The 23,135-nt window shown below is 39.8% G+C and overlaps 1 protein-coding gene and 1 long non-coding RNA gene across 2 annotated transcripts in view; both read left to right on the top strand.

Moving 5' to 3' along the window:
• LOC116586382 overlaps positions 1–23,135 on the top strand; it is a 65,654-nt gene that overhangs the window by 18,769 nt on the left and 23,750 nt on the right. The gene's annotated exons all lie outside the window — the stretch shown is intronic.
• On the top strand, positions 19,227–22,833 carry SCGB3A2 (secretoglobin family 3A member 2). The gene is made up of 3 exons (XM_032336244.1): positions 19,227–19,387; positions 22,101–22,300; positions 22,692–22,833. Exons 1-3 carry the CDS (start codon positions 19,333–19,335, stop codon positions 22,713–22,715), a joined length of 279 nt encoding a protein of 92 aa, XP_032192135.1. The 5' UTR covers positions 19,227–19,332; the 3' UTR covers positions 22,716–22,833.

Here is a 23,135-nt window from a genome sequence, read left to right as displayed (position 1 = left end):
AAATTTCTTTAAGAAAGAATTTTATTTACTTGAGAGAGAGAGAATGGGAGGGAGCAAGAGCAGTGGGGAGAGGGAGAAGCAGACTCCCTGTTGAGCAGGGAGCCCAATATGGGGGCTGGATCCCAGGACTCTGGGATCATAACCTGAACTGAAGACAGACACTTAATTTACAAATGAGCCACCCAGGTGCTCCAGGGGACTATGTCCCCTGACATAGTCACCAAGTATTGTTGAGCCTACTTTCAGCATACTGACTGACTCTGTTCTCTTTCTCATATAGTGTCCTCTACTTCCCTAATTCAGACCGTTATTTACTCCTTGAAACAGTTTCCTAACTGCAGTTTTTGGTAGTTTTAGATTTATAGACATGTTAAAAAGGTAATACAGAGAGTCCATGTATACCCCTCATCCAGTTTTCCTTATTGTTAACATTTTACCTTGGTATATTTGTCATGACTAAGGAAGCAACTGACACGTTATATTATTCAACCTCAGACTTGATTCCAGTTTCACTATTTTTTATACCAATGTCCTTTTCCTGTCCCAGGAGCTAATCCAAGATACAATATTTAATTTACTAGTCATGCTTCGTTAGTCTCCTCTGGTCACACTTTCTCATTTATTCCTTATGAATATACCCTGCTTATTCCTTGACAAGTTTTGTGGAGCGCTAGCCATTTTTAGAATATCCGTCAATTTGGGTTTGTTCAGTATTTTTCTCATGGTTAGACTGGAGCTGAGGATTTTGGCAGGGAGAGCATCACAAAAATGAGACACCCTTCTTGCCATATACCACGATCGTGTGCAATTCATATGACTTGTGGTTGAGAGTGTTAAACCCAGTTACTTGGTCCAGGTTGTGCTTGCCAGTTTCCTCGGCTGCAGAGTTACCTTTTATCCCTTTTCATAGTCTGTTATTTAGCATAAAGCCAGTAAATGTGGCCCCCACAGGGGAGAAGGGAAGTTAAGCTCCATCTCCTTGAGAGTGGAGAGTCTGTATAAATTATGTTGAATCCCTCTCCACGGGAAGAGTTGTCTCTTCTGTATTTATTTATTCACATAACCAATAGCTTCTATATAGCAATATAGAAGGACAAAGTTTCATGGATATTTATTTATTTTGTTTGTTTATTTGTTGGTCACATTGTTCGTGCTTTTGCCCCGGGGGAGTCCTTTCCACCCCTGTAGCCATGGGGCATGCTCTAATTCTTTTGTTTTCTGCTCAGTTCCTTCTTTTCAGGCACTGTAAGATGCTTGTAAACCATCTTGTATTTTGCCTGTCTAGGCCTAGAATCAGCCATTTCTTCCCTGCCAGCTTTTTGGTCCTCTAATCTTCACTTGGAAGCAGAATGGTCATGTACTCTCTTAATTAAACATTTTCATTGACCCCTTTTTGTAGTTAAAATAAAATGCATAATTGTTCATTTATGATTCATCTCTTGCCTAGGAACCAGTTCACCTTCATCTTAGCTTGGATTTCACTTCTTCTGGGAGATCTCTGCATTTCCTTAGTGTTCTGAACACCTGGTAGTAGGATCTGAATGAACTATACTGAGTGCATCATACTGTGATCTTTACAGTGGCAACTAACCATAGTTTCCTCAGTTGAAAAATGGGCATCTGTAATCTTAACAAACTAATAGTTTGAATGCAGTGAAGTAAGTTTGTGAAAATTCTATGTGAATTTTAATTAGCTCCCGGATATAAGTTACGCTGACAAATAGAGGTGAGGAATGAAGTTTCATTACTTTTAAGGCAGTGGTTCTTGAAGAAGTGACCCCTTTATCAATAAGTAATACTCTTTATTTCTTAAAACTTTCCTTTGAAAGTTGGTTCTTTCTGAAGTTAATATAGCTACTTTGATTACTGTTAACATGGTGTATTTTTCTCCATTCATTTACTTTTAATGTGTCTTTGTATTTAAAGAGATGTTTTTGGTGGGAGGGGGTTGGTTGGTTGTTTTGTAGAAAATATACACTGGATCATGTTTTTTTGTCCACTATGACAGTCTCTTATCTTTTTGTATAGATATGTATTTGTGTGTTTCTGAGAGACAGAAAGAGAGCAAGCATGAGTGAGGGAAGAGGGAGAAGGGGAGGACAAGTGGACTCCGTGCTGAGCATGGAGCCCAGCATAGGGCTTGCTGTGGGACTCCATCCCATGACCCTGAGATCATTACTTGAGCCAAAATCAAGAGTCAGATGCTTAACCAACTCAGATACCCAGGCCCCCTGATAATCTTTTATCTTTAATTGGTGCATTTAGACTACTGACATTCAAAGTAATTATTGATATAGTTAAATTAATATCTACCATGTTCATTGCTGTTTTCTTTTTTTGGCCATGTTCTTTGTTCTTATTTTTGTCTTCCCCTCTTTCCTGCTTTTTGGGATTTTAACTGAACATTTTGTTTGATTCAGTTTTCTCATATTTGTTAGCATATCAGTTATACTTTTTATTTTTTTATTTTTATTTTTTATTTTTTTTTAAGATTTCATTTATTTATTTGACAGAGAGAGATCACAAGTAGGCAGAGAGGCAGGCACAGAGAGAGGAAGGGAAGCAGGCCCCCTGCTGAGCAGAGAGCCCGATGTGGGACTCGATCCCAGGACCCTGAGATCATGACCTGAGCTGAAGGCAGCGGCTTAACCCACTGAGCCACCCAGGCGCCCCAGTTATACTTTTTAAACTTTTCTTAGTAGTTGTCCTAAGAGTTTACAATATATATTTAAGATTAAGTCCACTTTCAAGGAACACTATACCACTATGTGACTTCATGTGTAGTGTGAGTACCTCCCTCCCATTCCTTGTGTCATTGCTCTCATTCATTCCACTCGTATATAAGCTTACATAAATACATGTATAATATATACATATACATAAACATGCATACTCAAATATATGGTTGCTCTTATTATTTTGAACTGTTGCTTGTCAGATAATTAAGAATAAAATAGTAGTTTTTAATTTTACCTTTCTCCTTTTCCTTCCGTGATACTCTTCCTTACTTTATGTAGATCCAAGTTTCTGACCTATATTATTTTCCTTCTCTCTGAAGTACTATTTGAAAACACTTTTTACAAAGCAGGTCTACTGGCAACAAATTTTCTCGGTGTTTATTTAACTTAAAAAAGTCTTTATTTTTCTCTGTACTTACTCTGTACTTTCACAAAGTACAGAATTTTAGGTTGGTGGGGTTTTTCTCCCAACACTTTAATTATTGCGTTCTACTCTCTTTTTGCTTGCATGGTTTCTGAGAAGTCAGATGTAATTTTTATCTTTGTTTCTCTGTGGGTAAGGTGGTATTTTTCCTCTGGCTTCTTTCAGGACTTTTTCTTTACCTTTGATTTTCTTTCTGTCTTTAAAATGTTATGCATAAGTATAGGGTATTTTTTGGCATTCATCCTGCATGGTGTCGCCTGAGCTTTCTGGATCCATGGTTTGGTGTCTGGCATTAATTTGGGGACATTCTCAGTCATTGTTTCAAATATTTCTTTTGTTCCTTTCTTTCTTCTCCTTCTGATATCCCCATTACATGAATATTACACCTTTTATTATTGTCCCAAAGTCCTTGGATATTCTGTATTGTTTTTTCAGTCTTTGTTATCTTTTTTTTCAGTTTTCAGGGATTGTATTACTATAGCCACTAGTTCAAAGTGTCTGTCCTGCACTGTGGGCAGTCTACTCATAAGCATATCAAAAGCTTTCTTCATTTCTGACATAGTGGTTTTTTTTTTTCCTCTAGCATTTCTTTTTGGTTCTTTCTTAGGAGTTCCAGCTCTCTGCTTTTATTGCCCTTCTTGAATGCTGTCTTCTTTATCTGTTAGATCTCTAAGCATATTAATCATACTTGTTTTAAATTCCTGTTCTGGTAATTCCAACATCGCTTCCATGTCTGGTTCTGATGCTTGCTCTGTCTCTTCCCATTGTGTTTTTAGCCTTCAGATGCCTTGTAATTTTTTTTTTCTTGATACGTGGATATGATGTACTAGGTAAAAGGGACTGTTGTAAATTGGCCTTGAGTAATGTCATGGTGAGGAGTCAGGGAGGCAAAGTGTTCTATGCCCTGGATTAGGTCTCTGTTCTGTAAGCCTATGCCTCTGGATCTCGAACTTCACAAATGTTCTTAGTTTTTGTTTTCCCCACTTAGATGGGACAGGATGGCTAAATGGCCTATAGCTGGGTATATATGTCTTCCCCACATCAGTTAGGCTCTGATAATACCCCAGTTGGTTAGGCTCTGGTTAAATAGTTTACACTAAGGGCATGCCTTGTTAAGAAGAACAGAATGCTCTGGCCTATTTTAAAATGGTCCCTTTTCCCCTTTTCTCTGCTGGAAGCCCAAGGGATTTTTCTGACCCATACTGTGGGAATCCTGCCAAGCTCCTGGAGGTGAATCTTACAATACTGTGGAGTCTCCTGGAGTTTTTAACTCTCAGACTTGTCCACACTGAGCTTGCAGCAATTTATCAATCACAGTTCAGGGTTTCCTGCCCCAGTACTGGTACCATGGCAATTTCCACTGATGAGTCTCTGCTCTAGTAAGTTGTGATTCCCTGTAATTACCTGGCTGTCTCTCCAGTCCTACAGCAGCAGTTTGTCTTACAGATAAAGAATTGTTAATTTTTCAATCTGTTCAGCTTTTTACTTGTTAGGACAGAATGGCAACTTGCAGGCCCCTTATATTGGAACCCGAATCAGCTCTGTCCCTTCTAAATGCTTTCTGCTATTGTTGTTGATAACATCTCGGAAGTCCTGGATTTGGAATCCATGCTAAGAAATGCAGACGATTGAATATTGATGCAGCCTGTAAAGTCTGCTTGTTTATCAAGGTTCTGGCATGACAAATCTTGAAGGTCTCCTTCTACACTGCTAAATATTTAGGGATGCTGTAAAAATCTCTGAGGATTACAGGTTTCCAAGGCTTCCCGGTTTATTGGTCAGTTTGATTACTCTGCCATCACTCCATGTACAGCCCCTCCCCATATGGATTTTGTGGACCCCCAAATCCATTTTAAGAGTTTCCACACCTTCTTCTACATTTAAGAGTGTTTCTTTTAGCTGGCTTACAATCTGAGAAGTAGATAAAAAAACCAGAAACGATAAACCCTCCCTTCCCTTTTTTAACTTTGCAATTCCTTATTTTCCTCTAGGAGGGTGCCTAGTGCAAAGATAATTCATTAACCTATTGCTGTTGCTTTGCCTTTTTTTTTTTTTCATAGACAAACTATAGCGCCATCTCTGAACTGGCCAGAAGAGGGCATTGGTGAACCATTTTTTAAATGATTCATTTCAAATTTCACAAACCCTATGGTTTCCCATACTTTTTCCTTTTATTCAGCCCTGGAAGAAATAAAATATACAGGAACGCCTGGGTGGCTCAGTCGGTTAAGTGTCTGTCCTCAGCTCAGATTATGATCCCAGGATCCTCGGATTGAGTCCCACATTGGACTCCTTGCTCAGCAGGGAGCCTGCTTCTCCCTCTGCCTGCCATTCCTCCTGCTTGTATACTTGCACACTCAATCTCTGGAAAATAAATAAATAAGATCTTAAAAAAAAAAAAAAAGGAAAAGAAAAAAGAAAGAAAAAGAAAAGAAAAAAGAAATAAAATGTAGTTATGGGACTTCTAGAGCAGAGAAACATATCAGACATAATCTAATTCAGCTGGTCAACCTAACGGCCCCAGCTCTCAAGACCTGGGAAAGTGTCATTCTTTAAAGTATTGGTGAGAGCTATTTGTGTGAGCTATTTGAAATATTTCAAAAGAGAAATATTTTAAGTATTTAAATTGGTGTTGAGCATCAAGTAGCTTTGCCTTTGACTTGAATTATTATAGTCTCATTTATCTCATACCCCAAATCTTTTTAAAAAATTTTTTTAATTTTTTTATAAACATATAATGTATTATTAGCCCCAGGGGTACAAGTCTGTGAATCACCAGGTTTACACACTTCACAGCACTCACCATAGCACATACCCTCCCCAATGTCCATAACCCCCCCAACCTCTCCCTATCTCCCCTCCCCCTGGCCCCCCTCAGTTTGTTTTGTGACATTAAGAGTCTCTTATGGTTTCTCTCCCTCCCGATCCCATCTTGTTTCATTTATTCTTTTGCTACCCCTCAAACCCCCCACGTTGCATCTCCACTTCCTCATATCAGGGAGATCATATGATTGTTGTCTTTCTCCGATTGACTTACTTCGCTAAGCATAATACCCTCTAGTTCCATCCACATTGTCGCAAATGGCAAGATTTCATTTCTTTTGATGGCTGCATAGTATTCCATTGTGTGTATATATACCACCTTTTCTTTATCCATTCATCTGTTGATGGACATCTAGGTTCTTTCCATAGTTTGCCTATTGTGGACATTGCTGCTATAAAAATTCGGGTGCACGTGCCCCTTCAGATCACTACATTTGTATCTTTAGGGTAAATACCCAGTAGTGCAATTGCTGGGTTGTAGGGTAGCTCTATTTTCAACTTTTTGAGGAACCTCCATGCTGTTTTCCAGAGTGGTTGCACCAGCTTGCATTCCCACCAACAGTGTAGGAGGGTTCCTTTTTCTCCGCATCTTTGCCAGCATCTGTCATTTCCTGACTTGTTAATTTTAGCCATTCTGACTGGTGTGAGGTGGTATCTCACTGTGGTTTTGATTTGTATTTCCCTGATGCCGAGTGATGTGGAGCACTTTTTCATGTGTCTGTTGCCATCTGTATGTCTTCTTTGCAGAAATGTCTGTTCATGTCCTCTGCCCATTTCTTGATTGGATTATTTGTTCTTTGGGTGTTGACTTTGCTAAGTTCTTTATAGATTTGGGATACTAGCCCTTTATCTGATATGTCCTTTGCAAATATCTTCTCCCGTTCTGTCAGTTGTCTTTTGGTTTGGTTAACTGTTTCCTTTGCTGTGCAAAAGCTTTTGATCTTGATGAAGTCCCAATAGTTCATCTTTGCCCTTGCTTCCCTTGCCTTTGGTGATGTTCCTAGGAAGAAGTTGTTGTGGCTGAGGTCGAAGAGGTTGCTGCCTGTGTTCTCCTCAAGGATTTTGATGGATTCCTTTCTCACATTGAGGTCCTTTGTCCATTTTGAGTCTGTTTTTGTGTGTGGTGTAAGGAAATGGTCCAATTTCATTTTTCTGCATGGGGCTGTCCAATTTTCCCAACACCATTTGTTGAAGAGTCTGTCTTTTTCCATTGGACATTCTTTCCTGCTCTGTCAAAGATTAGTTGACCATAGAGTTGAGGGTTTATTTCTGGGCTCTCTATTCTGTTCCATTGATCTGTGGGTCTGTTTTTGTGCCAGTACCATGCTGTCTTGATGATGACAGCTTTGTAATAGAGCTTGAAGTCTGGAATTGTGATACCATCAACTTTGGCTTTTTTTTTTTTTTTTCAATATTTCTTTGGCTATTCGAGGTCTTTTCTGGTTCCATATAAATTTTAGGATTATTTGTTCCATTTCTTTGAAAAAAATGGATGGGATTTTGATAGGAATTGCATTAAATGTGTAGATTGCTTTAGATAGCATAGACATTTTCACGAAATTTGTTCTTACAATCCATGAGCATGGAACATTTTCCCATTTCTTTGTGTCTTCCTCTATTTCTTTCATGAGTACTTTATAGTTTTCTGAGTATAGATTCTTTGCCTCTTTGGTTAGGTTTATTTCTAGGTATCTTATGGTTTTGGGTGCAATTGTAAATGGGATTGACTCCTTAATTTCTCTTTCTTCTGTCTTGTTGTTGGTGTAAAGAAATGCAACTGATTTTTGTGCATTGATTTTATATCCTGACACTTTACTGAATTCCTGTCATACCCAAAATCTCAGAGAAAAAAGTAATTTGTGCATCAACATTTACTGCATTGAGGAATTCTGCTTGTGATAGAGTCCAAGAAATGACAGATGAGAAGCTTCCCCAATTCTAAAATGGTTTCTTCTTGAATTATGCTTCAGGTTAAGGAAGCTGTTAGAATCTATGATCATAGAATTGGAAAAGGTATTAAGGATGATCTTATCCATTTTTCTCTTCTAAGAACCTTTCTAGAGTAAATATAGCCTCAGCCAACCACTGTTTGTTGGTTTCAGTACTGAAATACTAAACTGTACATTCCTGTGATTTCTCATCACATTTCCAAAAAAACCTCTGAGGGGCGCCTGGGTGGCTCAGTGGGTTAAGCCGCTGCCTTCGGCTCAGGTCATGATCTCAGGGTCCTGGGATCGAGTCCCACATTGGGCTCTCTGCTCAGTGGGGAGCCTGCTTCCTCCTCTCTCTCTGCCTGCCTCTCTGCCTACTTGTGATCTCTGTCAAATAAATAAATAAAATCTTAAAAAAAAAAAAAAAAACCTCTGAAATTCTGTTCTATATCCTAGTCTATTCTTTCATTAAGGTAGCTTTCCAAGTATTTGAGTAATATTTTAAGGTCTCCTTGATTCATCTTATCTCAAGGCTGGTGTTACCATATTCATTAACTGTCTCTAATATGATTCTTCGAAAGTCTTGGACACCCTTCTTAATATAGCTTTGTTGTGGATTAAATATTGTCAAGTCATTTTTGCAGGAGCTTCCACCAAAAAGTCTATTTCCTCTCCCCTCAGATCTGGGCTGGTCTTAAGGTTTGATTGTCATCACAGACTATAGCACAAGAGATGTTGTGTATCTGTTGAGGCTAAGACATTAAGACATCTACAGTTTCAATTTCATTTCTTGGAATACACTTTCTTGAACTTACAGACAACCAAGACTTCTTGTGGACAGCCTCTGCTGGGCTCCTTGCCAAAGCCAACCATAAACGCTAGTATTTTATATATCCACCTTCCCAGTGTTCCAGTAAACATCCATGAAGCAGAAGAATGTGGTTGTTTTCAAGAATCATGAGAAATAATAAACTGGGGTTGTTTTAGGCCAAATTTTGGAGCGATTTGTTATGCTGCCTGAAATAACTGGTAAGATTTTGCAAATGGCTTCAAAGTTTTGAATTGGATCTAAATAGGTTGCCTGTAAATAATAACCAATAATAAAATGAGTTTTTCTTTGATTTTGATACCACATTCAGAGGTAATTCTAGTAGATTTTTATATCTGTGTTTTCATAACCTGTGGAGTTTTAGGTGACTTCAGAGCCCTGGACACTTTTTGTTCTTGTTGACTTAAAAAGAAAGACTATCGAACTTATGTCTTATTTCTCACTTCCCTCTTCTGACAATCAAGGAATGAAGCCTGAATTTTTTTTTCTAGATTTGATAGAATGAGAATGCTGATTTTCATTATTGTAATGCCAACTATAAACCAAGGGACTGAAACTATACCATCTAAATTAATCCACACAGCCCTATATGGTAGGCATTAGTGGCCCTTCTTTATAGATGGATAAGCCAAGAGTCAGAAAGGTGAGATGATTTGCTACAGGAATTAAATGAAAGAGATGGGGCTCAATTAAAACTTCTCTGACACCTGTCAACTGTTCTTTTTATTTCATCATCAATACAAGTTAATGGAGCTAGTAAACTGAGGCATGAATACAGGATAAGATCAGACCTTGGACAGCCCAGCTGAAATGAGCAACCTAGTACATAAATGATCCCCCAAGATTACTCTTAGATGAAGTACTAAGGGTCTCTCCTTGAAGAAGTGTTTGATCATGAGCCTGAAGCATCTGGTAGTGCCAGAAAGCAAGGCAGTGCACAAAGAATGTTGGGGACACACCCAAAGGCAGAGAGGTCAGCTTGAAGAGGCTCAAAATTTGGGGCTCAAGTAAAACTTTAGAGTAATGGATCATAATCCATTTAACAAAGTAGTAAACCATGAGTCCATTTTGATATTTAAATGATAAATTGAAAATTTGATTAGGAATGGGATATTTACATAGTTTCAAAATAACTTGCCACAACAGGAAAAAAGTATCCTGGAGAAGTCTGGCAGACTTCACCTTAACCAAGTAATTGAGATGAACAACATAAGTCAGTAAGGGGAAATGCCATGTGCCAACTTAGGATCCGCTGGGATCACAGTGTGACTTCTTCCATAACCTGAACCTAGCCATGAGGAAATATCAGACAAACGCAAATGAGCAATGTTCTACAAAAAAGCTGGCCTGTAATCTTCAAAAATGTCAAGGTCCTGAAAGTCAAGGAGTGACTGAGAAGTCTTCCAGACTGAAGATGACTAAAAGACCTGACAGCTGAATGAAACGCATGATTCTGAACTGGATCCTTCACTGTAAGGGACATTTTTCAGAGAACTGATGAGATTTGAATTGGATCTAACTTTTGGATGGTAACACTGTATAAATGTTAAATTCCTGCTTATGGTCACATTGGAGAATGTCTTTGCTTGTATGCACTAATATTTGTAAGCGAGGGAGCATTGGGTCAACAGTTGACTCTCAAATGGTTCTGAAAAAAAAATCTGTACTGTACTCAAATCTTTTCTGTAAGTCTGAAATTGTCTCAAATTCAAGACCATGTGCCAAAAAAACCTCCCTTATTTGTTTACAGGATACAGTGAAGATCTCTTCTCCTCCTATTCTTTGTAGCAAGCTTAAGAAATATGGAAATCCTTAAAGAGAAAATTATAAATAGAGCTTCCTAAATATAACTCAAAATTAAATACGTGAGTCCTGCTCATGAAGTCATTGATCATGGTGCCTGCTGTGTTTGAGGTTATGGTTAGGAGGCTGGAAAACTAAAAGAGATGGAGAGAGGAGGAGGAGGAGGAGAAGGAGCATGGTGATGTTAATAGTACTATCTAACATATATTGAGTACCCATTCTGAGGTACTAATTTTTAAGCATTTTGCATGTATTAACTTACTACTCCTTTTAACAGCCCCACAGGGAACTCATTTTGTCGGCTTTATTTTCTAAGTTGACAAAACTGATACCTAGAAAGGTAACATAACCTCCTCAGTGGAGAAGCGAGGACAGGAATCCAAAAACGGCTAGCCCCAGGACCTGTGCACTTAATCACTAAAGGAAGAATAAGGGCATTGAAGGAACAAAAGAGCAGTTGCAACAGTGGAAAGATTTAGAGAAGGTGGAGACATTGTCGAGAAAATATCATCTATTGTGCATATTTGAATGAGGCTTGCCAGGGGCCCACACACCTTAGTAAAAATGCCACAGCAAACTGTACTGCTGGTCATTAGAGTCACAGTGTAAACATTTGGAAAGGGGGAAAATGATTTATAGCTGAGATGCTGAGTGAGGACCTAAACTTGGCAGTGTACCGTGAAGTTTTCATTTTCCTTTCCAAGTCGCACCCACATGGTGTACATGCTATTTGGCTGTTTACTGGAAGGGTGTCAAGCACACACATTTAAGACAAGGCAAGGCTAAGCCTGTTGTTTTTTAAGTAGAGCCAGATGCAGGGCTTGAACTCATGAGCCTGAGATTAAGACCTGAACTGAGATCAAGAGTCAGACACTTAAAACCCCCTAAGCCACCTAGGTGCCCCAAGGCTAAGCCTGATTGATTCAGCTGTTAAAGAGACAGGAACCCCTTTTAGATCAGGCAGTTCACCACTTACATAGCGAAGTGCTGTCTATGTAAAGTGCCAGCTCCCTGTCCTCTTTGTCCCATACAGCAGAAAGGATGACACCAGACAAGAAGAGGTTGGAGGACTATAGCATAAATTGAGGGGTATCCTCTTGCCTGAGTATCCATTCTAGAATATAGCAAAATGGTTTTGGTTTTATGTTCTTCAGGTCTTTTCTGAGAGGGGTAGAGCAGGAAGCCTTAGACCTCATAGAACCTGGGAGGTGATGAGGAATGTCTTAAGATAGCCTTCTGGGGAAAATAGAAAGATGAGTGGGAGATGACCTCAGAGTAGCTCCAGCTGGCCCCCCATCTCTCAGGTTCAGGTTCCAAGAGAACCACAGGTATTCCCAAGACTCATACAAGCTATGGTTTGACCCTTTGCTTGAGTGGATCTTGGCAAGGTTGCCAGGGTACCAAGGTGAAGTCATTTCTCTATAAAGAGCAGTTGTAAGGCAAGACTTTTCTTTCTTTCTTTCTTTCTTTTTTTTTTTTTTAAGAAGGCAAGACTTAGGACAAGATCCTGGTGTGAAGAATGCATGCTAGAGGTGTGCCTGGGTGGCTCAGTGGGTTAAAGCCTCTGCCTTCAGCTCAGGTCATGACCCCAGGGTTCTGGGATCAAGTCCCACATCTGGCTCTCTGCTCAAGAGGGAACCTGCTTCCCTTCCTCTCTCTCTGCCTGCCTCTCTGCCCGTTTATGATATCTGTCTGTTAAATCAATAAATAAAATCTTTAAGAAAAAAAAAAAAGAATGCATGCTAGACATTGAAGAGCCATCTTCTGTGAGGGCTTGACATTTTTGCTGGAAGTAAATCGTAGCAAATGCTCTCCTGGTCCTCTAAAAAGACAACAACATTAACTATGAATGGGGGAGTGGACCATAGATTGGCAGTATGTGGTCATGTGGGCCCAGAGTCCTCCTGGTCACTAAGAGATCTTTATGCTTTCCTTTCCACTAATCTGCTTGTGAACTCTTATGATCAGATTTCCCTCTGCATAAGAATCCGTATTTCTCATTATTGATCAAGTCTTGCCAGATAAGCAACAAAAGCAAAAATAAACAAGTGGGACTGCATCAGATGAAAAGCTTCTCTACAGCCAAGGAAACCAACAAAGAAAAGAAGAAGCAACCTACTGAATAGGAGAAGATACTTACAAATCATTTATCTGATAAACGGTTAATATAAAAAAATATAAAGAACTCTTTCAACATAATACCAAAAAACCCCCAAACAATCTAATTAAAAAATGGGCAGAGGATTTGATTAGACATTTTTCCAAAGAAGACATACAGATGGCCAACAAGTACATGAAAAGGTGTTCAACATAATTAATCATCAGAGAAATGCAAATCCAAACCACAAAGGTGTACCATCTCACACCTGTTAGAATAACTACTATCAAAAAGATGAGAAATAACAAGTGTTGGTGAGAATGTGGAGAGAAGGGCACCCTGGGGCACTGTTGGGGGTAATGTGAATTGGTGCAACCACTATATAAAAGAGTATGAAGCTCCTTAAAACATTGAAAATAAACTACCATACAATCCAGCAATTCCACTTCTGGGTATTTATCCAAAGAAAAAGAAAACACTAACTCAGAAAGATACACACACCCCTATGTTCATAGCGGCATTATTTACAATAACCAAAATTTGAAAACAACCTAAAAGCCCATCAATAGATGAATGGATAGAGAAAATATGGTGTGTATACGTAATGGAATATTATTCTGCCATAAAAAGAAGGAAATCCTTCCATTTGCAGCAACATGGACAGACCTCAAGGGCATCAGGCTAAATGAAGTAACCCAGATACAGAAAGATAAATTCTGTAGTATCTCAAGTATTTTTTAAATATTTTTTAAAAAGGAAACAAAACCAGGCTTGTAGTTACAGAGAACAGATTGACAGATTGGTGGTTGCCAGAGGTAGGGGTGAGGGTGGCAAAATGGGTGAAGAGAGTCAAAAGGTACAAACTTCACCTATAAAGTAAGTCATGCAGGTGTCATGTACAGCATGGCTGCTGTGGTTAATAATATTCTGTGGCATATTTAAATTTGCTAAATGTATAAATCTTACAAGCTTTCATCATAAGAAGAAAATTATCTAACTGTATGGTGAGGGATGTTAACTATACTTGTGCCAGTCATTTTGCAGTATATACAAATACTGAATCATTATGTTGTACACATGAAGTTAATATATGTTGTATGTCAATTATAGTTCAAAAGTAAAAAAGGTCTTGCTGGATCAAGTGCTTGTCTGATTCAGTCAATCAGCATTTAGTCTTTTTTCTAGCCATACCTTTTCACTGAATTCATGACACAGCTCATTGCTTGGCTGCAAATAAAGGTTTTGTTTGAAATCTGCTTTTGTCAGGCACTGTGAATGAACAGTGGTAGGCATCAAAAGGTAAAAGAGACACAGTCCATACTTCATTCTTTTCAGCCCACCTTATCATCTTTGTTGCTTTCTAAAATAAAACATTGCAAGTTGTAGTTTTCTTATCTTCTCTGTTTATTCATATCTTCGAATTTAAGAACCACTTACATTCATGAAGTCTCTATTGAAAAATCAACCCCTGGACCAATCACTTATCTCCCCTTCTGATGTTCCCCATGTTTTGGTTCAAGCAGTTCTTGGTTTGCCTATTACTTCCTGTGTTTCATCATCCTGAGCTTACATTCCATTTGGGGTTCCCTGCAGTGCCTAGAAAGGGGCCAGAAGCCTCAAATGACAAGGGACTGATTTTCACTGGCTATGATTCAATCAGTATGAAAGGAAGCCAGGAACAGAGTTTTTTGCTTTTCTCCAATATTTATGAGGTTGACATACTGGGCTGTGACATTTGATTTTATTTTATGTCCTTGTGTATGTGTGCTCTTTTTAAAGACTTTACTTACTTATTTGAGAGAGAGCACAAGTTGGGTGGGGAGAAGAAGAAAGACTCCCCACAGAGCAAGGAGCCCAGCATCGGGCTCAGTCACAGGACCCCAAAATCATGACCTGCACCAAAGGTAGGGGCTTAACCAACTGAGCCTCACAGGTGCGCCAAAGTGATTGTATTTTTAAAGACAAATTTTAAGACTATTTCCCCCTCTTATATGGCCTTCAGTTTAGGCTACTTGACCATCCTATTGTCACAAGTAGAAGAGAGAAAATAAGCTCTAGTATGACACTTCCAGTGTAACTTCCCAATGACAGTCTCCTCTGCAGCTAGGAGATGGAGTGTTAAATGAAATCTCAGGCTGATTCTTTTATTTTTCCTGATCAGTGTCTTGCATCTATATTCAGTTGGTTTCATTATAACTGTCATTCCTCTTACAGAGAAAAAAAAGACTTAATGACTTGCTTCTAGTTTTCTTTCATAGAATTAAAATAAGGCAAGAGTCATTCTTGTTTTTGTTCCTGTTGTATTCCTAGCATCCACCACAGAGCCAAAAATACGAAATATGCTTAGTAAATCATTGTTAAATGGCTAATGGAATTTCCATTCCTGATTATAAATTTAGTCTTTACAAAAAGAATTCATTCAAAAAGCACATCCCAAATTAACTTGGAAAAATTGCTACTTGTTTCCTTTTCATTTTGTTTATCTTAATGAATTAATTTATTTTACCAATGCTTACTGGAAATGCATATTAATAAGTGTTTAAAAGTAAAGAAATATAAATCGGAAGAGGAAGGACTTAAATTATGGTTGCATTATTTATTATCTAAGTAATTTTGGCAATTCATTGCTTCTGGCTTCAGATTTCTCATTTGTAAAGTGGGATAAAAGCTCTTATGGTCAGGCATTTTGTGAGGATGAAGTAGATACTATATGCAAAGTGTAGTACCTGGCACTGATTAATGGTTCCTAAAAATATCAGGTGTGTAAGCCTCTGTGGATACAAATGTGAACAAGATAAACCCCCTTAGGATGTTTACAAATTAGTAGTGGCAAAGAAAACATTAATTGAATAATTATACTGCAAGAAGGACAGCATCAGTAGCATCACAAAGGTGCAAGAAAAGACTTGATTCCTGTTTTAAAATACAGGTTTTATTATTTCGGCCAGCAGATCAGATGACTGCCATTGGAAAGACAGTTTGTTATACTCACAGATCCCTGTGGCCACATCACAGGGGGTAGGGGCACAAGGGAAGAATGGTGATGGGGTGGAGTGTGTGTGTTGTGGCTGAAGTGGACTGAGCCTTTACTGCTTCTTTTGGAAGGATTGGATGAGACAGGGTTAGCAGGTTTAGGATTGCCTTGTCTGAATAATTTCTTTTGGTTCTGGGATGTAGGGGCTGTCTTTAGTTGTCTGGTACCTGGCCTTGCGTGATTGTGGTAGGCGTAGAGTGGCTCCGAGTGTGAGTTCCATTAAGGGAGGTGGTTGATGATAAGGGCTTTTGGTTGGTTTGCATATGGAAGGGGCACTCCTAAGTGAATTATTTTCTATCTCTAGGAATTAGCTAGCTCTGGGAAGAGCAGTACCTCCAAGGTCAGCAAGGCCCCAAGATCTCAGAGCATCAAAGATACAGAAAAAAAAGACCTGATGAATGCAGTGGCTCTGAACTCATGAAGCATGGAAGTAGCCAAGTCCAAGTTTCTTTTCAAATCCAACTGTATCCCCAATCCGCTTGTCCCCTGTCACAGCACCCTATTTACTTCTTATCACTTACCGCTTGTTCTTTTCTTTGCTCACCTGTTCATTCTCTCTATCCCATTACACTGTCACATCCAGGAAGGTGAGAAATTTGCTTGTCTGGTTTACTGCTCCAGTTCTAGTTCCTGACATGCAGAGGATTACCAATAAACATTTGTTTAACGAGTGAGTGAAAACAGTAGTACTTGATGGTTGTGTGTGGATGTGTGCACAGGCACATATCACTGTTCATACATGTGTAAAAATGTGGATATTTGTGTTGCCGAATGTGTGTGTGTGTTTTGCATAGAGCAGGTTCCAGCCTTTAGTCTAAGCTGTGTCTGTGGCTAGGTTTCAGCCAACACTGCATGTCTGGCAGGTTCTTTGCTAGGCCTATCAGAATCTAGCACACAGGTCTTCCTGGAGAAGTGAACTCATACTGGTCAGGCCAGCAGACAAGCTCAAGACAGTATGGGACACCTCAGAGGACACCTCAGAGGTTGGAAGGAAGAATCATTTTTGTGCATATAATGCTATATTTCTTGTGGAGGAGTCTTGGCCCTGCCCCCTCGTGGACGTATAACTTACCACTTATGAGAGAGACATCTCTGCTTAAAAACTGAAAGATCTGTTTTTAACAAAAACTCTGTAATGCTTTAGAATGCTTTATTAATCAGATTCCAGTCAGAAAATCAAAACCATTCCAGGTAAGCAAAAAGGAATAATTTAATAAACTTGGAGGATAATTTACAAGGTGCTAGAAATGCAATTAAAGCAAGAAGCAGGGAGCTGAGTCAATCCAGATATTAAAAAATGCTGGAAAGTGCTAGTGCTCTTTGGCTGGCAGTCAGAGAGTGAGGAGCTGGAGCCAGGAGCTGGGGCCATGCTGCAGAAGCTGGAACAATGGTGGGTTGGCCTGGCTTGGGTGGGAACACAGATACAGGGCCTTTTTGGAAGGAGCTGGAGCCATGGAGAAGATGAGTCACTGGTCAAGATATTTTCTAAAGTAGACCAAGGAACAAGTAGCCTGGCTTCTCCCATTCTCTCCCTTTGAATCTTCTACTAGTGCTCTCCATCAGCTGAACCTAACCAGACACCGTGGGTAAGGAAACCAGGAAACCACAGTTTGGAAAACTCAGCTTCCTCTAGGACAGAGCAGAAGAGAGGATGTGCAGGGAAAGGATCTGAAAGGAAACTGGGAAATGACAAGCACAGATGAGGGCAGTGTTGGTTAGTATCCCATAAAGAGATCACAACATAAAATTTTTTATTTATTTTTTCAGTTTTTGGTTTTAAGTAGGCTCCATGCCCAGCATGGGCCCTCAACTTACAACCCCGAGATCAAGGGTCACATGGTTTACCCAATGAGCCAGGCAGGTGTCCCTCAATATAAAAATAAAGGCTGGCATCGACTCACCAGCACTTTCCCAAACAACCTTGGCCTTTTGAGCATTTTGGCAGATCAGTATGCCTTCCTAGGTGTTTAATACCCAGGAGAAATGGAAACAGTCTCTGGCAGAGATAGCCAGTAGAAGCAGAAGGAGGGAATCAGCATGGTGGTAATTCATCTTCTCCTTCATGCAGTTTATAAAATAAAGGATTGACACTTATAACACAGTACCTTATAAGAATAAATAACAGGTGACACATGATAAGTATTAATCTTGGTTTGGTGCAGTTACATTCTCTGTTTCCATCATTTTACTGAATTTTCCTAACATAATCACCCCCACAAGCAGAGCACCAACTTGTGGCCGTGCACCATAAGGGGCTTGTGTCTTGGCATAGCTTTCTCAGTATCTTCTGTGTCCCTCCTTCATGATGGCAATGGCTGAGACCAGCCATCTGATCTGGAAGTGGCACCTACCTAAACCCTGATTCCTACTGTTCTCCTTCAGGGTTCTTTCTTTCCCTCTTTCTTGCATGGGAGGCACCAGAAGTCTCAAGGAATTCCAGGTCTCCTGCTTAGAAGTAGGGATGTCCTGGAGCTCCATGGTTGAGTCCTGGCTCTGGGATGGGGAGGAAGCCTTGCAAACAGACTGCTCTTATGGCTGGCACAGTGTTTGTTTTGTGTGACTGTGTGGGAATGGTTCTGAAATGCATGTTTTGGTGACCTAAATTATTTATGTAGATAGGGTCTTGAAAAAAAATTTTTTTTCCCTTAGGATCACACACTCACGTTTTAGATGAGGAAACCAATACTATAGATTTAAAAAGTTTAATCCAGCGTGCCTGGGTGGCTCAGTGGGTTAAAGCCTCTGCCTTCGGCTCAGCTAATGATCTTGGGGTCTTGGGATCGAACCCCACATTGGGCTCCCTGCTCATTAGGGAGCCTGCTTCCCTCTCTCTCTGCCTACCTCTCTGCCTACTTGTGATCTCTCTCTCCCTGTTAAATAAATAAATAAAATATTTTAAAAAATAAAAATAAAAAGTTTAATCCAAGATTACACCAAGAGTAAATATTGAATCCTACGTTTTTACAAAGGCATTTTGAGTTTTAGCTCCTATAACACATTATTCTATATGAGAACAGAAGGCACATTGTAGGGATTCTCAAACTAATTGGCAGATACTAGGAAAAAATAAGAGGTCTTGCCATGGCAGATCTGTGAGTGGGGATGGGGTGGGCAGAGGAAAATTCTAGAGGCCTTAAATGCAATGAGGCTGAGTCTGTATATACTGCAGCTGATGGGACCTACTGATTCCTTCCACGACTAGGTCGCTTATCAGTAATATGATTCTGCAAACTTTGAATAGAAAGCTGGAGGAAAACAACATTTGCTCCTTTTAATCCTAATATAAAACTTCCCCTTCCTTTCAAGATTCTTTCAAGACAAGGACTCTTAGAGCTCTCTGTTCCCACTGGCTTCTCTGTACAAGGAAGGGCTTTTATGAGAGGTCCTTGAGAATGCTTCAAGTTAGGGCCTTGTTTCTTGTGGGAATACGAGGGAAAGTGGAAAAACCTCCAATTTGTTTAGTGAGGAAACATGATCTTCATGCTCTTCTCTAGGGTGAGTCAAGTGGTAGTGACTGAAATTAGGTTATGACTGGGCTATAAATATGTGTCTGTGCAGAAATCGTATAGTAACTGGAGCCCTAGCTCCGTGGATTCAGTGCATTTTGCGATTCAATTTTAAACTCCAGGCGGTATCTCACAGAAACCCTGTCATGAAGCTGGTAACTGTGTTTCTGCTGGTGACCATCAGCATTTGCAGTTACTCTGGTAAGTGGCCTGAACACATGTCTCTACTTTTCTATTAATACTAATGTAATCAGTAAGCCTTGGCTCCCAGGGGAGTATGGTGGAGGGAATTTTAGAATCACAGAATGGAAAGGTCGGAAGGGATTTCATATGCAGCAATCCCTACCCCAGCCTACAAAGCTCTAACCCTGTAGAAGCACTATCCTTAGTGAATCCTACTTAAGAAGTTAGCCAACTCACACTAATTGTCAACATTCTCGAACATTTTCCTTTTCTTTCTTAATCTTGAGTCAAAATCTCACTTTGTAACTTCTTTCTTTTGAAACTATGTGGAATCATTCTTCGTATCCTCTGTAATCAGTTGCCAGGTTGTTTCTCCTGAGACATAGCTACATTTATCATTCACACAGTCAATGGATAGCTGCTGAATAACTACACCTGTTGGGCACTTGGATAAGTAGTGGAAGATTTAGATATGAATCAGACACAGAGATGGTTTACAAGGGGCATGTAGTCTGACAGGGGAGATAAGACTTGTTCACACAGAAGGCACTGCAATGAGAGACTAATGCACGGAGATGTATACAGCCAGTGCTCTGTGGGAGAACTGGGGGGCCTACAGTTCAATTTCTAGTTGAGGCATAGAAGTTGGATTCTTGGAGGAGAATGGGAACTGCTCTGTTCTTTTTGAAGGGAGTCATTTTAACCTCGGGAAAATACATTTGGATGCATCTGCAAAAGGCACTGTGATAGCCACTGTACATTCAAAGAACAGAAAGCCTTGAAGGTCTTCCCCTGGAAGTATATAGGTCTATACAGAGAAGTCAGTCACCAAAGCCTTTAAATTAAGTAGGGAGATTAATCATGAGAAAATTGGTGCTGCTCACACCCACACTGGCAACTTTAGTTTGTGCTTTTTACTGAATTTTTGGACCAATTTGTAACTTCACCGGTTTTGGCTATTTTGTTTTATTTAGTAACTAGCATCAAATATCTACATATGGGGGTGGAAACAGAAAGCTGGGTGGAAGGAAATAAATATCCCTTTTATGGGAGAGAATTTTGGAGGGACAATAGGTGGTAGAAGAGAAAGAGAAGATAGGTGCACAGGCTTCACTTCACTTCATTTGAATGGGGAAATGGAAAGGATTCCAAAGGAAAATGAACTATGGCAGGGTCTTACTAGGAAGATGTGTGTTCTTTTTTTTTTTCCTTAAAGATTTTATTTATTTATTTGAGAGAGGAACAGAGAGAGTGGGAGAGAGAGAGCACAAGCAGGGTGAGGGGAAGAGGGAGAAGCAGACTCCTGACTGAGCAGGGAGCCTGACATGGAGCTTAATCCCCAGACTCCGGGATAATGACCCAGGCAGAAGGCAGACACTTAATGCACTGAGCCACCCAGGCATCCTGGAAGATGTGCATTCTTACATGTGTGCTTATGAATGTGTGTGTTTACATATCTGCACATGTGTTTTGTTAAAATGTATCTGTATATATTTTTCTCATTCTCTACACTCTACCTCCTATTCATCTTCTATATGAAAATTATCTTTCTAAAGACAAAGATAGAAAAATTCAGTTGTCCGTAGAAAAGCCTTGATACCTCCCCATTGCCCACAGGGAAAAAAGTCTCAAATACATTAATATAACATTCCAAGCTCTGAAAATGTGGGTTTTGCTGCCTTACCTCCTTTCCCCACCTCAGCATACCTTACTGCAGTTTTACACTCCATCTACTCTGGAAGGCTCTCCAGGCAGTGTGCATACTTTCATCCTCACATTTCAGTGCCCTTGTTAATTTTGTTCCTTTTTACAGTGCACCTCCCCTCCCCTTTACCTTGTGACTCTTGATTCTGCTTCAAGACAGGGCTCCAGCAACATCTTTCTGTGAAGATTGCTCCAACACTCTACCACATTAGAACTGATCACCTCTTCTCTTAGGTTTCCATGGAGCTATATCCATGATGTGAGCATAGCACACGTCACATTGTGGCATATACAGGTCTTTATTATCTACTAGATTGTGTAAGTTCTCTGAATGGAATATCTTTGTTTTATTCATCTATGTATCTGCACTAGCCACTACAGAGCTGGGGTTCATTTATGTTTCTAGCATTCAGTTGAATTGGTTGGGAGCAGTTTCCTGGGCTGTATTTGGTTGGGTTCATGCATGTCCCCAAGTGAAGATTCTTTATGGAATCTACTTTTTGGCCTCAAAGCCATGGACTGTGGAGATAGCCACATGCAAAGTACATTCCTGTTCAGTGAACCACCAATATCTACTGAGTGCTTCCTACATGCCAGGGTCTATTCTAGGCATGAGGTGCAGGAGTGAATAAAACATAAACTTCTTGTTCTCATGGAGCCTGCATACTAGTGAGAGGTTGAAGGCAAGAAATAAATAAGTGAGATTTACTGTTTTAAGTAATGGTAAGAAAAAATAGAGGAAGTTAAAGGATAATGGATGATACTACTTTAGATACCTTTCTGTGGAGGTAACATTTGAGGAGAGACATGTAGCTAACTGAAGAAAAAAACTCTTAAGGAGACAGAACAGCAGATGCAAAGGCCCTGAGGCCCTCATCAATCAAGTAACATTTCATCGAAAAAAGTGACATTTCATCAAATCAAGTGAGACTGAAACAGAGCTGTTTATGGATACAGTGGAAAGTAGGACAGTCATAGACAGGAGTCAGATGTGCTTATTTCACTCAGTTTCCCTTTTGCTCTGCAGCTACTGCCTTCCTCATCAACAGTTTGCCAGATGCTGTCAACAAATTACCTTTACCTGTGGACAACATTCTCCCTTTTATGGATCCATTAAAGCTTCTTCTGAAAACTCTGGGCATTTCTGTTGAGCACCTTGTGGAAGGGCTAAGAAAGTGTGTGAATGAGCTGGGACCAGAGGCCTCTGAGGCAGTGAAGAAACTGCTGGTAACTATAGGTTGTGGGCTTATTTGACAATGGGCAGAGCTTAGCCACCTAAACATCTGCCCTCCCCCTGCCCCTCTTTCCCCCTTACCCTGTTCTCACTTGTGGACATGTATTTCCCTGGATGTACTTGTACAAAGTTTGCATGTCTAGGAATCTCAATTAAGGTGCAACATCTACACTTCTAGAAGGGATTTTTTTTTAATGAAAGAGACCTATGTTCTGATTGTCACTTTGCATTTCTCAGCTTGGTAATTCTAGTTGGGACTTAACCATTTGGGCCTCCATTTCCACATCAGTAAAATGGTGGCCAAATAGGTTGGTGACTATTTTTGGAAACATGCTAAGCACATGTAAGCCACATTATTTTTATTCTTATCCTTCTGCCTTTCAGGAGGCGCTGTCGCATTTGGTGTGATGTCAGCACAAAACAGCCGCAGAGGGGAAGGGGAATGGTGTTCTCCTCCAGGGCTAGAATTCCTTCCATCCTAAAATGTAGTGACCCCTGAAAAGAATGAATAAAGCAATGAATAGATTTTGTTTTGTCCTGTGTTTATTTCTGGATGTTCTGTTCAGAAGGGCCCAGAAGATAATTTTCCCCTTGGGTCATAAATTCCAGAGAGCTTCTTGTTATCAAGAGAACACACATTTTCCTCCCTCTCTGCTTGATTCTAAGTTAAACATCATCATTTTCTTCAACTGCTCTTTGACAGTATTTCTGTGCCTCTCAGGCTCCTATTCCCTCACTTCTAAAGAATTTTTTAAATATAAAAATGAAAATATTTGTAAATCTGTATTCAATAAGGGGTTAATATCCAAAATGTATAAGGAGCTCATA

This window comes from Mustela erminea, chromosome 3 (genome assembly GCF_009829155.1).
Source record: "Mustela erminea isolate mMusErm1 chromosome 3, mMusErm1.Pri, whole genome shotgun sequence".
NCBI lineage: Eukaryota > Metazoa > Chordata > Mammalia > Carnivora > Mustelidae > Mustela > Mustela erminea.
This window is presented reverse-complemented; position numbering and strand designations above follow the sequence as displayed.

Excerpts from the sequence above, each read along its gene's own strand:
- SCGB3A2 (XM_032336244.1), top strand. The coding sequence starts at position 19,333 with ATGAAGCTGGTAACTGTGTTTCTGCTGGTGACCATCAGCATTTGCAGT. Across the intron at positions 19,388-22,100 it reads CAGCATTTGCAGTTACTCTG|CTACTGCCTTCCTCATCAAC; the intron begins GTAAGTGGCCTG and ends TTTGCTCTGCAG. Across the intron at positions 22,301-22,691 it reads AGGCAGTGAAGAAACTGCTG|GAGGCGCTGTCGCATTTGGT; the intron begins GTAACTATAGGT and ends TCTGCCTTTCAG.